The sequence below is a fragment of the Abramis brama genome (genome assembly GCF_963993115.1).
Source record: "Abramis brama genome assembly, chromosome: 23".
Classification (NCBI taxonomy): domain Eukaryota; kingdom Metazoa; phylum Chordata; class Actinopteri; order Cypriniformes; family Leuciscidae; genus Abramis; species Abramis brama.
This window is the reverse complement of record NC_139985.1, coordinates 10473515-10488372: the sequence shown is the minus strand read 5'-3', so window position 1 is coordinate 10488372 and position 14858 is coordinate 10473515. Positions and strand designations below refer to the sequence as shown.

General features: G+C 38.5%; 2 protein-coding genes across 4 annotated transcripts in view; both read right to left on the bottom strand.

The window, feature by feature from the left end:
* Positions 1-669: 669 nt before the first annotated feature.
* Positions 670-6031, bottom strand: cstf1 (cleavage stimulation factor, 3' pre-RNA, subunit 1). The gene is made up of 6 exons (XM_084101080.1): positions 5955-6031; positions 5423-5600; positions 4618-4895; positions 3958-4155; positions 2311-2701; positions 670-1370 (listed from the first exon to the last, which is right to left on the bottom strand). Exons 2-6 carry the CDS (start codon positions 5589-5591, stop codon positions 1111-1113), a joined length of 1296 nt encoding a protein of 431 aa, XP_083957206.1. The 5' UTR covers positions 5592-5600; positions 5955-6031; the 3' UTR covers positions 670-1110.
* A 759-nt stretch (positions 6032-6790) lies between these two features.
* The window catches only part of eif4g3a (eukaryotic translation initiation factor 4 gamma, 3a), a 55893-nt gene continuing 47825 nt past the window's right edge, over positions 6791-14858 (bottom strand). For 2 of the 3 annotated variants that reach the window (XM_084101821.1, XM_084101822.1), the window contains exons 27-34: positions 14346-14518; positions 13494-13619; positions 12142-12223; positions 11822-11920; positions 9044-9190; positions 8105-8186; positions 7868-8014; positions 6791-7785 (exon numbers count right to left, since the gene is read on the bottom strand). In XM_084101821.1, the coding sequence (XP_083957947.1) occupies positions 7604-7785; positions 7868-8014; positions 8105-8186; positions 9044-9190; positions 11822-11920; positions 12142-12223; positions 13494-13619; positions 14346-14518 (1038 nt within the window). In that variant the 3' untranslated portion in view covers positions 6791-7603. The remainder of the gene's footprint in view (positions 7786-7867; positions 8015-8104; positions 8187-9043; positions 9191-11821; positions 11921-12141; positions 12224-13493; positions 13620-14345; positions 14519-14858) is intronic. The other variant, XM_084101823.1, reaches the window with a different exon arrangement.

The window sequence follows — 14858 nt, the reverse complement described above, 5'->3', positions numbered from 1 at the left end:
ATTGTCATGAAGGGATGTACCTGGTCTGCAACAATGTTTAGGTAGGTGGCATGTTTCCATCCACATGAAATGCTGGACCCAGCAGAGCATTGCCCAGAGCATCAAATTCCCTCCACCAGCTTGTCGTCGTCCAATGGTGAATCCTGGTGACATCACTTCCAAGTAAATGGCGCAGTTGTACACAGTCGTCCATGTGATGTCAAAGATTTCTTTATTCCTGCTCATTTCTTATTCATCCAACACATTGATTACGAGAACTGATTGTTTGCTTACCATCTAATCTACCCAGACCTTAATACGTGCCCTTGTTGGAAGATGATCAACGAGTCGCTTCACCTGTGACTGGTCATAATGTTTTGGCTCATCAGTGTATATTAAAATAGAATACAATTGATTGTAATAATATTTCACCATATTAGTGTTTTACTGTATTTTCAACTTTTGAATGGTAGTGTTGAGTCTACAGGATTTTTACACTCTGAAATTTTTCATAGTTGAGATGGTTTAGAAATGAGTTGAACAAAGTCAAATGATAACGGTTAGGAGTTTGTTCAAATCCTAAACCCAAAGTTTGAGCAATAGCCAACTCCGCTAACAACTATGATTTAATGATTCAATGCCATTCACAAACGCTTCAGACGTGTCTCTATTAAAAATCGGTACAAGAAACACTTCTCTCAGAGACTTTTAATATAAAACAAAGAGAACAGTACACAAATCAAAACTGAAAAGACGTCATCCTAGGCACTTTCCATTAGACTAATACTCATCTACTTGTTGTCAGATACACAAACAACACAAAAAAGTTTTTTTTAACAGTTCAGTTTACAGCTGAATGTTCTGACATTACTAAATGGCCTTGAATCCAAAAAGTAAAGTTCTAAAAACAATGTATCTCAGATGATGATTTGTAAAACAGCACCACCCGACAGTAATACAAAGGTACCGCAGTCATAAGAGGCAACAAGGTCTCTGATGCTTTAAAAAAAAACATTTTTGTGTGTTAAATGATATTCAGCCTTGGCAAAGGAGCCTCTGAAGTCATACACAGTGTGGACATTTCTGTGTTTGGGACCTGCTGATAAAAGACACTCAGACCGTTTTGGTCTCTTAGTCAGTGGTGGTGCGGCGATACCAGAATCGGGCTCTGAAGTCGTCGCTGCAGGTCATGAAGCCGGGGTTGGTGGGTGAGTGGACGATACAGCGCACGATGTTATTGTGGCCCAAGGAGAGCAGGTTCTTTCTCTCGGCTGTGCGTGAGTCCCAGCAGCACAAGCTGATGGTTCTCTCGTCCGGCAGCAGCACATAGTCCTCTGTGTGGTTGAAAACACCTTGAGTGCGGTGCGTTTGTCGCCCACTGAGACCCGCACCTGCATGACAGGAAACACAACGAGGGTGAGATGGCAAAAGAGTGTGTGAGTCACAATGACGAAAAACACTGGACAGGTGGCGTGATGACAGAAACCGTATTTTCAACAAATGTCAAGGTTTTGGTTTATTCGCCCCAAATTGGCCAATGGAAGTTCCAAGAAAACTACATGAAGAGAAATATTAAATAGCTCTTTTTACTGATGCAAAAACAGTTTCATTCCTGGATGCTCAGTGGTCAATACAGTGTTCTAGCCTTGCTAAAATACACAGATTTCCTGATTCAATTTGATTCAGATTCTCAAGCTCAAGATTTGGTTCAATTCTGATTCATATTAATATATTTCAGTAATAAAATCTATTCTGCTTACAAACAAATTAAATTCTCTCTCAGTTAATGCTGTAAATTATACAGAGTAATGTTTATAATGATTCAAACCAGTAAACGGTCTTTACAAACCAGTTATTAAAAGAAAGACTCAGAGTAATGCGTTTTATGGAATCTGGCTACACTGTTTGTGCTATACGTTTTTGATTCACACAAAAAAGAAAAAAAGAAGAAAAAATGAGAGACGTTTGTCTGGGAATCAGACTACGCTGGTCCTGCTTTATGTTTTTTGATTCAATATAAAGAACCGACTCTTCTTGTAAATCAAGCTACACTAGTTGTATTGTATCTTTGTTTTTGTGCGCAACACCATCTCTAACTCAATAGAACAATGTTTTTTGCTATTATGTTGCAGCAGTACTGTCTTTCATTGAATCACATTCAAATTCACATCTGATCTGAGGTAAAATAGGATTTATTTCACCATCACACTAAAAATTGTTTTGGATCCATTGTTGCTTAATTTGAGATCGGGATTGCTCAAAATGGAAAACTTCTCCATCAAGCCCTTACCTTATCCATAATCTAACACAGCGCATAATTCGCCATCTCACCTGTGTACTTGACCAAAGTCCGGCCTGTGGAAATTTCCCAGAGCTTGGCAACAGAATCCTTTCCAGTGGACAGAACATACTTGGAGTTTTTGGAGAAGACGGCCGAGCAGACCTCAGCCCCGTCGTGGGCTTTCTCAAAGGTAGTCACACACCGGTTAGACACTCCATCCCACAGTTTGATGCTGCCATCTTTGCTACAGGTGACGTAGCTGTTGGCACTGGGATTGTAACAGACTCCGCTGATGGTGTCTGTGTGCTGATCTAGAGGGTTGCAGGACACGAAACACTGGAAAGTGTTGACGTCATAAAGGCGCAGAGTTGGGTGCTGCGTGCCCACCAGCAAGAAATCCCCAGATGGGTGGAAAGAGATGGAGCGCAACATTTCAGCTTCCTGTAGAAAATGAAAAGAAGAAGCATTCCAAAGAAATCCATGCCAAAAGCTTAAATAAATGAAGGGCCAGAAGAAAACCCTTTTTTAAAGTCATATTACCAGTGTTGGGGTTACTATGAAAAGGAAAACACTACAATATTGCATTACTCCCTAAAGAAGTAACTAATTACATACATTTTTATGGAAAGTAAATTGTGTTACTTTTGCATTACTTTTTCTCACTTGGCTGAGGCTTGCTCTCTTCCAGGCCTTGCAGATTTTTTTTTGTGCAAGTGTTTAACGCAATAATGCATTCAACCAATGAACAGCTTATATAACATACACCTTCATTTTCTTTTAAAAACACACTCAGAATAGTACTATATTCTTAGAATATTTTCTGCCCCCTAGAGCTGTATATACTTTACAAAAGATCTCATAACATTATATGTTCAACGTCCGTGTGAACGGGATCATTTTGACAACGTTTTCTGAAAAAAAGTTTCGGTTCAAGTACATTGTTGTTGTTTAAACGTACCCTTAGGCTTAGAGTTTAACCTTCAACCCTGCTCCTGGAGGCCCACTGCCCTGCAAAGGAGTTTATATCCAACCTGCTTCAGCTTTTGATTTTCCAGCAGTCCTGAAGAGCTTGATTAGCTGCTTCAGGTGTGTTTGATTAGGGATGGAGCTAAACTCTGCAGGACAGTGGCTGCGTTCCAGTCCAAAATTGTCATGCCCTTCACTCGCTAACTTCCCTCCGTCTCGTTCACTCGGATGTACGTCATTGCTTACGTTGCACGAGTGCTCACTACTGGCGGAAACTGCGGTGGGCTGAATTGGAACGTCCTAAGCCCTTGATCACTTGGAATCAGCTGTGTTTATTTAATATTTACATTTTTTTTCCCTTTAAGAATTTGTTTAATGCAGCATCCAAATGTATATAGGTGTGTTTGGGTTGTTTTAAATTTAAAAATATATAATTAATATATCATAGAGTTGTTTGTTGTGGTGGTGATTAGACGAGGTATGTGGTGACGTCACAGTCATACTGCATTGTGGGACATATAGGTGCCTGAAGTGTACATATGAAGTAGACTCGTCTGTCCATATAAACTTCCCTCGTCCACTTTACAAAGTGGAACACACTTCAAAATGGCGGCAGGGATTCCCCCAAGGGGAAGTTCGCAAGTGCGTGTCTAAAAGTGGACTGGAACGCAGCCAGTGAGTCTTCAGGAGCAGGAGCTGATTTAGTGGCTTGATTTAGTTTGTCTGTGTACCTGTACGTGCTTGAAGGCTCTTTTTGCAGATGGCTTTGAATAATCGAAGAGTTTGAGGGTGTAATCCCGAGAGCCGGAGGCCAGGATCTGTTCGGTCGGGTGAAAAGCCAGGCATGTGACCTCATCCACATGATCGTACAGTGTTCTGATCACAGGGTGGTTCTCCATGTTCTGCTGAGCCGTTTCGTTCATCATCACCTGTAACATACAGAATCACACGTTCAGATTGTCCACCAACGGAAATAAACGACATGTTGTTAGTCACGATGAAATGAAAGTAGAGGCAGATCTATACTTCTGAATTGTGACGTACATCCGAGCATAATGGATTACTGAAAAATAAGGCTGTTGATTGGATTTTGAAATGTGGGCATTGAATTAAAAATTGGAGGCAGATAAACATGGGCTTGCAGGGGTGAGTTTAAGCGGACTAAATGATTGAAGAAATCGTCACCAGGCAGAAGTCTGCTTTCATTGGAAGCAAAACATTACACAATAATTATAAAAAATGAAACATGCACAGATGAATTGTTCACAATAAGATCTATAACATGCATTTAGAAAATAGATTTATGAATTTTGAATGAATGATGAATTTTCATTCATGCTGACTTTAAAAACAACCGTAAACCACTGACTTTAGGCAAAGGTGGCACTCACCTCTAGAGGCATGGCACTTTTGGCCAGCATGCGCTCAGTATCCAGGATCTTAATGGAAGCGTCGGCGGAGCCCGTTGCAATGAGCTGGCCATCACGGCTGTAGGTGGCCACACGGCACGGACCCTTATGGGACGTCACATAGCAGGTCTCGTACTCCGATGCTTCCGGGGACATGGTCTGCACGTCTGCATCAAACTCCAGGTCAATGCCCACACCGGGCGCCACGTTGTCTGAGCGGCCAATGGCATACTGCACCGCACTGTCATCGTTCTCCATTCCTAGAAAATCAGATAAAAGTACTTTAACAAGAATTACTTTTAATATGATTTATCATCATTACCCAATAAACTATATTTTTATATAAAGTTTAATAACAGTATTTCACCCGACTGCTACTTGTGTCATCACTTTGAGTTAACAGTTACTCATTTTGGAATTATGCTTAAAGCCTACTGTGTTGGATTGCCGTTTCTAATTTTCTTAAAAGGAATATATCCCTAAACTTCTGTACGAGGCAGAAATTTGTGTTTTTAACCTTTTCATATTAGCCTTATTATTTGAGCACTTTACTTGCAACATTTTACATTCATAAAAGGAATTTTAAAGAAAAATTTAAAGAACTCTAATTCTATTGCTTGTTAAACGCTTCTATGGGTGTAATATAATATAGAATAGATAATGGAATACACTTGAGTTCATTTCAGAATTTCATGTATTGCAACCCTCTTAGAATATTTTGTTTATTCTTTGATGCAAAAAAAATTGATGAAAGTACTTATTCAGTACAGGTTCAGTTTAGTCTTACCTGTCTTGGCCAGCTGCATGAGCTGCTCTGATGGAGACACCACATTCTGGGGCTTCACCTCACTGATCAGGCTGTTAGCGATGCTGGTGTAGCCGTCATACAGCAGCTGGCTGATGATCAGCCTGTACAGGTGATGTCTGTCCTTCAATGTGGGCTTCGGTCGGAACATCTTTGCTGCCTGCAAGTGAATTAAATAAGATAGAAACGCTCAGAATGCACGTCGTTTTGTGTTTCTAAACCTAATGAGTTACACACTACTTAAACAACATGCTTAGGCGCGTTCTATTATACTCGAAATGTTGTCTACGTCTAGGTAGGCAACTCGCTTGGATTTAAAACACAATCATTCAATGATTCATTGTTGTTTATTATTGTGCATTGTTGTCGCAAATCTTTACGTGATATAACTTAGGCAGCAGCGTATTATTTTAAAGGTGTGTTGAGTCTGTTTCTGAAATAAGGCTTGAAGTAAGCAAATGTTTCAATATAAGCGGAGTTTCATTCAATTGAAGTTGCACAAAATACGACTTACCAATTTACGACTTCAGGAGGTGCGAACACGCTCTGTACGTCTGACGTCACGACGTACGCATATACGGTGGAATTGTGGGAATAAACCCAATAAATTAAAAGTCTCTGTGTAATTTAAAGTAAAAGTCCCCGAGTTATTGTTTTCGTTGAAATTTCAATTCATAGATTATTTTTTATGAAATTAGAAAAAAAGCACTAACAAATATTGGTCACACTATATAACTAATCAAATTAAAACTTTTTTTTAATATATATAAACATCCTTATATGTAATGCTTTAAAGTCAATTAGGAAATTAAAATAAAATATAGTGCAAATAAAATATCCAAAAACTTTGGTTAATATATATAATTTTTAAATGTCCCGGAACAGCTGATCATATAATGGCAGAGAGAGAGAGAGAGAGAGAGATGGGGGAGGGGGTAAATAAATACACATACAATAAATACATGCAATTTGCATGCTGTTCTGTAGCCTTAAACAGTCCAAGCACTAAGAAAAATGAAGGAACTCTTGTGAAAATCAACTTACTGTAATAAGTACATTTCATATGAATTAATTACACATATATTATAGACATTTATTAATTGTTTGCCCAAATATTATTTGGAAATATTTGTTATTAATAATTAAATAAAAAATATGCAAAAGGGGCTATATTAATCTGGTCTTTCCTCAATTATTTTACACAATTTGGTGTGTCCTTAAACACAAATGAGGTAAAAACAGCAAATCATCTGTTCAAGATGGACATCCACATGTCAGAATGCAGAGATTAACTAGTGCATTAGTAAATAAGTAAATATGCCTCCAAAAATAAACAGCACACCATCATGGTAATTTTTAAATCTCATTTTTGTCTCTTTAATGTATTTACAAGCTTTACATTTCCTCTGTAGTTCTTCATTACAAGAACACTGAGCAATCCTGGCTTGCATTAGTGTTTGTGTAGTGTAGTGTTCTTCACCTTCAATGCATACAGGTTTTTGATGTCGATGTCTAAATTCTTTTCATTCTGTTCAGGATGCATATTTCTTTTTATTGTGTTTGTCATGTGATTTGCAAAGTTCGCAAAAGCCGACGCAGAAGAACCAGTGGTGGGAGTTTCTCCAAACAGCCTGAAACATCAGCACCATCAGCTGATCCCAGACCTCGGGCCAAAAAAACCTATGCGTTTAATTCTTTCGCTGGAAATATTTACCCTGTTTTAAGGTGAATCACATGAATCCAGGGAGGCTGCTGAAACATTTAAACAAAATTAATATTATTGTTATGATACATGTTTATTCTGTTATTTCTATCAATGTTCTTTTTGCCTGCAAATGTTAAATAAAACTTCATATTTGCAGTCTCTTAAAAAAATAATAAATTAAAGAGTTCAGAACCTATTTTAAGTCTCTTCTTTTAAAAGTAACAAAAAAAAAAAAAAAAGTCAAACTTTAAAACAAAAATATTTTCTATATATATGATACAAGTATTTAGTGTTCCCTCCGTGTCGTAGAGAGTTCCAGCTCAAGTTGGCCAGCGTTTCAAAGTCAAAGTTCCTGTGTTGGCAGGAGTAGGTGTGTCTATGGCTAGACTTGTATAGTCTGTATGCATTTCATAGTTTGCGTCAGTAGGGGGCCTCTGGGCGTCGGCCACACGCTTATGTCAATTATCCTCAGACTCCTCCTCCGCCTCGCGTAACCAGGTGAAGAAAGCAGTGACCGACTTCAACGCTACGCCTTTTCCCTGCTGCTCCGCTGGGTCTTTACTCGTTTCCCATTGATAAAAAGCGTCCTCCGAAATGACGTCCTCATCGTAAAGACAATCGAAAAACATTCGGAGTAGATCTGTGGATAGAAATAGATCAAAATTACGATCCTAGAAATCTTTCGTTCAGCTTTGGCAACTTTACTTTCATCTGCTACATACTGGGTGGTTGATCCAGGGTGACAATCAAAGACTGGAGAGCATAAAGTGCTTGCAGCTGCCGCTCTGTGTCTGAGTTAAGGTACTTGTGTAATATAGGCAGGCGTCTCTGGATGATGGCAGTGTCCACTCTGCAGGACGTGCTTTCATCTGGAGAAGAAAGAGATAAAAGCAATTGGAAAAAGGATGATAGAGATGAAGCTGTTTAATAGAAGGCACACGAATAAGTAGCTTGCTCACCTTTAACTGCTGCTTTACATACAGCTGTCATTAAAGCTCTCAAAAACGGAGAGGAACTCATCTGAGATTCGTCCAAATTAGCCTGAAAAGAGAAGTCACAATTTCTTGAAAATGTGTCATATACTCTGACATTAACACCCACCAAAGGCTGGTGGATTTCAGCAGTGGCGTGTAGCCCAGTCACTCCTAATAGCCACTTTGGTGGGTTGTAATTTATATATGATATATACATTTTTCAATTGTATTTTTTTAAAAAGGCATTTGAAATAATAAACCAAGTGCAATGTAGTGTTGTCAAAAATATTGATTTTTCGATACTGAAATATCTGAAATGTTTCCAATACTAATTTTCCGCAGAATAGATACACAATTCCAGCTGCGCTTTCTCGCTCTCTCATCTGTTGACACCCGCCTCCACTCACTCACTCATTGCATTTGCTCCGGATGAATATTGTTGGTGTTACAGGGCTTGAATTTCGGCATGGGATTGCAGATATTGCGTATAATTGTACTCATTCCCGCAGATTTTGTGCTCACAAACAGCCAAAGTGCGCGCACATAAAGCCGACTCTCAGTACTAAGAACTTTTTCACTGCTAATTGCGCTTAACCAGTCAAATACACATAAAATAATGTCAAAATGCCTGCCTTGGCGAGTATTCACCTAAACACAGTCAGTTATGTTTTAAGTGAACAAACATTTGGGAAAGAAAATGCATGTGTAACAGTACAATGGGTCTGTGCGTCAGGTCTTAAAGTGACAGCAGCCTAAATATACCTGCTGCAAAATTATAAGATAATATAAAAAATATCTAAATGGCAGTTTTTGTCATGGTATCGATGTCAAAATAGTGGCTAGTGAGCAAAAAAGTTAATGTCAAGCCCTACATATACTTGAAATGTTTTTTGCATATGAGAGGTCTGTGAGTGTGAGTCTCACCTCGATCCAGTCGAAGATCTGTTCGTCACTGGCCATGTCTTCTAGCAGTAGCTGCTCCAGTTGTTTAAAGAGCTCCTCAGGACTGAGGCTGGGTTTAACCGTGTCCGGAGAGACAGGGGAGACGTCTGACACGGTGAACTCTAACTTCTGGAAAAAGAGGAAAAAGGAGGACACGACTGGTTGATTTTGCGTCTTCTAGCATCAAGCTACTCATAATTTGCAATGGTTACAATACCAGCTGCTAATAAAAGGTAGTGAACTACATTAAAGCTATTTAGCTTTTTATAAATATTTGTATTTATAAATATATATTTAATTGCAATACATACACTACCATTCAAAAGTTTGGGGTCGGTAATACTAATTTAAAATGTTTTTGAAGAAGTCTCCAACTCTGTTTTCTAAGTTAACATATTTTAAAATGTAATTTATTCTTGTGATGGAAAAGCTGAATTTTCAGTATTCATTTTTTCAGGATTCTTTGATGAATAAAAAGTTCAAAAGAACAGCATTTATTTAAAATATAAATCTTTTTCAGCATTATAAATAGTCACTTGATCAATTTAATGTGCCCCTGCTGTATAAAAGTATTAATTTCTCTCTTTTTGAATATTAGTGTATATGAAATGTTTATATTCTGAATCAGAACAGTATTTGTCTAGCACAAAACAATGAGGATATCGCCACAATTTATATAACTCAGTTGGAAACTAATTGATGACTTATTATTTTGTTTAATCATTGTAATTATAATATGTGACCCTGGATCACAAAACCAGTCACAAGTCGCACGGGTACTTTGTGGCAATAGCCAACAATACATTGTATGGGTCAAAAATGATCGATTTTTCTTTTATGCCAAAAATCATTAGGATATTAAGTAAACATCATGTTCCATGAAGATATTTTGTAAATTTCCTACCGTAAATATATAAAACATTTATTTTTGTGAGTGAATGCAGCACAATCGTGAACATAAATGGATAACTTTAAAGGCGATTTTCTCAATGTTTCGATTTTTTTATACACCAGATTCCAGATTTTCAAATAGTTGTATCTCGGCCAAATATTGCCCTATCGTAACAAACCATACATCAATTATCCTCCTCGACCTCTCTGCTGCGTTTGATACTGTTGATCATCGTATCCTCCTTCACAGACTTCAGCACTATATTGGTCTCTCCGACACTTCCCTAAAATGGTTTCGCTCCTCCCTTACAGATAGGACCGAGTGTGTAGCCTTGGGGGAGGCAAAATCCTCACCTCACATTGTTACCTGTGGGGTCCCCCAGGGCTCCGTACACGGTCCAACCCTTTTTACAATCTACATGCTTCCCCTTGGTCGTGTCGTCAGCAGGCATGGAATTCACTACCATTGCTATGCTGATGACACACAACTTTATCTTCATATCACTCCCTCCGGCTCCCCCTCTGCCATCATTTCCCGCCTCACCTCCTGCCTGTAGGAGATTGGGGCGTGGATGAATCAAAATTTTCTGCAGCTGAATGGCTCTAAAACAGAAGCCATCCAAATCGGAACGCCTCACCAACTACGTTCGTCTCCTATCACACTTGTTTCATTTTTTGGCAATACTATTTCCCTCTCTCCCTCCGTTACTAACCTTGGGGTCAAGTTTGACCCCTACCTTTCTTTTGACAATCATGTCACCTCAATTTGTAAAACCTCGTTTTTTCACCTCTGTAACATTTCCAAACTGCGTTCCTCTCTTTCCTTTTCAGCTGCAGAGAAGCTCGTCCATGCCTTTGTCTCCTCCAGGCTGGATTACTGTAACGCACTCTTGTGGGGAATCCCTGGCAGGAGCCTCCAAAAGCTCCAGTTTGTGCAGAATAGTGCTGCCAGGGTCCTAATGAGGGTGCGGAAACATGAGCACATTACCCCTATCCTAAAATCCCTTCACTGGCTCCCTGTTCACTTCCGCATAGAATATAAGATCCTTTTGCACACCCACTACTGTCTGCACGGTGCGGCCCCCACATACCTCACTGATCTCCTTTCCCTACACACCTCCACCCGGACCAGAGCAGGCAAACGGCACCTCCTGGTTACACCTAGGACACGGCTCAAGACTATGGGCGACAGGGCTTTTAAAGCATCCGCTCCTCGTCTGTGGAATGCCCTTCCAGAACAACTCAGAGCTCTCAAGACTACGGATGTTTTAAAAAAAGAACTGAAAACCTTTCTTTTCAGAAAAGCGTATTTTTAAGTGTCTGTGTATTTGTTTTAGTTTTTTATTTGTTTTTTATTTAATTTTTATCTGTTTGATCCTTGTAGCACTTTGAGATTTGATGTCAAATGTATAGTGCACTATAAATAAAATTCATCATCATCATCATCATCATCATCATCATCATCATCATCTTATTTATTCAACTTTCAGATGATGCATACATCTCAATTTCAAAAAATTGACCCATGTGACTGGTTTTGTGGTCCAGGGTCACATATTATGTTGTATATTGCAACAAAAACAATCTAAAATGCAGCACAGGGCTCAAATGAATTGGTAAATTGAATGAATGAATCAGACATCCTAATAAAGAAAAAGAGCTAACATTTTTGAAGCGAGCGTTCTTGATTATTACCTCAGTTTTTGGTAACAATTAAGCAACACCACTACCCGTTAAAAAAAAGAAAAAAAAGTTTGTTACTGGACAAGCTACACTATTTAGAAAACAACAGAACTACTTTCACGAACAAGTTTGTTCATTTATTTATGAGTATTTGAATTTGTGAAGGTGTTCAGGCTGTATTCGCACCTGTTGTGAGATGAAGGCAGGAAGAAGTTCTCCCTCTGGCAGGAAGTCGGCCCAGTTCAGCCCAGACTCTCTCCACAAGTCTCCAACTTTCCTATGGCTCTTTAGCACAAGTAGACGCATGTAAATACACAAACTCACAGGAGCCAAAACAATACACAAAGCTACTTTACTGCAAATCGTTACTGTCGCAGAGGTGTTTGTGTATGAAAGATGATCATTTTTGGCAGCATCATGCAGGAGCCTCTAAACCACAGATGGATCAACTAGATAAAGATGAACTCAATGCTCTAAAACACCATGTCAACAAAAGTTGAGCTTACCATTTGTTTGCATAGTAGGTGCAGTATTTCAGAAAATAAGATGGCAGCTCTTCCCACAGGGAGTAGCGGTTTACTTAACTCACTGTAGAAACAAAACAAATCTCCATTAGACGCTAAACTGAATCCTGACAGCTGTAGCCTGTGTGGAGCTGGAATGACTGCAACTACTGTGCACTGCCAAACTGTTAAAGCCCCAGAAGTCAGAAAACCCAATACAATGAGGCATTTAGGATGTTTTTATTTATTTATATTATTTATATTTATAATTCTGTTTCAACTTATTGGGAATACCAGTCTCAAATCACAATCCAAATAATAAAAATGGCCATGCTGACTGCAAGAATGCAAACATTTCTGACTGCGCAAAATTCTTTGGATACAGTTCACTCTTCACTAATATATTCTTGTCTACAAAAGTTGTGTGTGTGTGTGGATTGTTTTAAACCAAACTTTTACATAAATTATTCAAAAATATGGTGAAATGGTTAAATAAATATTATTTTAATGAAACGCACGTAATCATCTGCATTTACCCCCAGGTAAATTATCCTATTCTCACTTATTGTTAACTCATTTATTATTGATTGTAATAAATATTCCAATTCTCTCTTCGGTCTATTTAGTTGACTCTTAAAAGCGTTTGACCACAATTCTGAAGCTCAATTTCAAGTTTTAGATGTATAATATAATATAAATGTAATATAATATAATATAATGCCAGAAGACATGCTGGGATAGGCTCCAACATTCCCCCACAAACCTACAGATATACTGTATATAAAGCATATAATATAATTTCTTGTTTTAGATGTAGTCCTAATCTAATCTAATCTAATCTAATCTTGTCTAATATATATAAAAGGTCACACTTTAGTTTAGGGTCCAATTCTACTATTAACTATGACTTTTGGCTCAATAAACACATAATTACTGCTTATTTATAGTTAGTATGATAGTTGAGTTTAGGTTAAGGGATGCAGAATATGGTCATACAGAATAAAGCATTGATATGTGCTTAATACGTACTAATAAACAGCTAATATCCTAGTAATATGCATGCTAATAATCATCTAGTTAATAGTGAGAATTGGACCCTAAACTAAAGTTTTTACGTGTTACCTAACATAATATCTTGACCTTGTACTGGAGCTTTAACAGTACATGCATTTGTTAAATCGTTCTTTGAAAGAAGATTCCACCTCAAAAGAACAAAAAATCTGTTAATTAAGGACAACATGTAAATGGGTTTTAGGGGTGGAATGTCCTTTTATCACAAATTACACAAAAGGAACCAAACAGAACTCATAAGACCCTTCTCATTCAGTGTTTGATGTGACCAGTGGGGTCCTGACCTGAACAGCTCTCTCATGCTCATTCCTCCCTCTCTCAACAGAGGACTGAGCATCTCAGCCAGGTAAAGCCAAATAAAGGGAATATCTATGGCCATATCATCAGCCTGCTCCAACATCTCTGAAAACCTGTAGAGAGAAAATCCATAGCGCTTTAATACCATAGTATGAAAGTACATACATGCAAACTACAGTACATTTGATTTCAGAGTGTGTTCACACTTGTAGTTCAAAGAAGATGCATTTAGTCCTGGTTTGCTTAGCGTTCACACTGTCATTTTTGAGACCAAATCTAAAAATCCAAAACAACGCTTTTATGATGTATATTTTGCAACAGAACTTACCGAAAATCCAAAACAATGCTGTGTGCTGGGCTAAATGCGCTTATTGTATGAGTGTACATATGGTGGTATTTATACCAGCTTAGAACTCACAAACAGCTTATAAAATGTGTAAAGGAGTCGAAACAGTGCCAGAAATTCCTCCATTGCCCACAAACGAAGATCTGCTGCAAGGAGACGGCGGTTCAGACGGCTGTAACAAACTATAATGGGCAACGTAGGTCTTATGACGGAAAAAAAACAGGTATGCTTGAGCATTCTGTCCTTTTTAGGGTCACATCTTGTTTTTAATTTGTTTAGATGTCTTTGGTCTGTGTTGCATTCATATTTTAGTTGATGCCTTGGAATAGGACTGAAAATGTGAGTCTCAGTCTGCTTGTTTGGTGCGCACCAGGTTTCAGATGCCAGCGTTCACACTTCAACCGCACTAACAGAGCGATCTTACCAGAGTTTGTTTTAATTGAACCAAACCTGCCAAGTGTGAACACATTTTAAATGAAAAGTATGTGCTCACCCTTTGTAGAGTTGAGAATGGGGTAAAATGCCCTTCTGAATAAGCTGATAGTAGAGCAGTCCCATGTGCTCTCTGGCTTTCTGACTGCGCTCCAGTGTGCACTCCAGACCCATGCGTACAAACACATATAACAGAGAGGGCTGCTCCATCTCCACTACACACTGCACTGCCTCCTGCATACAAACACGAAAACATTAACACTTCACAGTACTGAGTAACACTCAGTCATATAGCAGATATTCAAGTTACTTTACACACACTGAATCAAACACAAAGAAAAGCTGGTACAAACATAGACAGACACTATTACAATAGACTTTCCAAATGCATCATTGTAGAAAAACTGGCACATACTGAAGAATTCCAACCACTACATATCAGAATTCAGATTTGCCCAATAATGGACTGGGCAACATAATATTAACAATATGAAAAGATTATGCCAAAGTACTTGTGACAGCCTTTTAATTTGGGATTTTTCTTTTTAGCTAAACAGTAACACTACCTTGAGGT

Bases quoted from the DNA above. Each gene is read 5' to 3' on its own strand.
- cstf1 (XM_084101080.1), bottom strand. From the start codon at position 5,591: ATGTTCCGACCGAAGCCCACATTGAAGGACAGACATCACCTGTACAGG. The intron at 4,896-5,422 runs GTAAGACTAAAC...CTGATTTTCTAG, and splicing joins CATGCAGCTGGCCAAGACAG to GAATGGAGAACGATGACAGT. The intron at 4,156-4,617 runs GTGAGTGCCACC...TGTATGTTACAG, and splicing joins AAAGTGCCATGCCTCTAGAG to GTGATGATGAACGAAACGGC.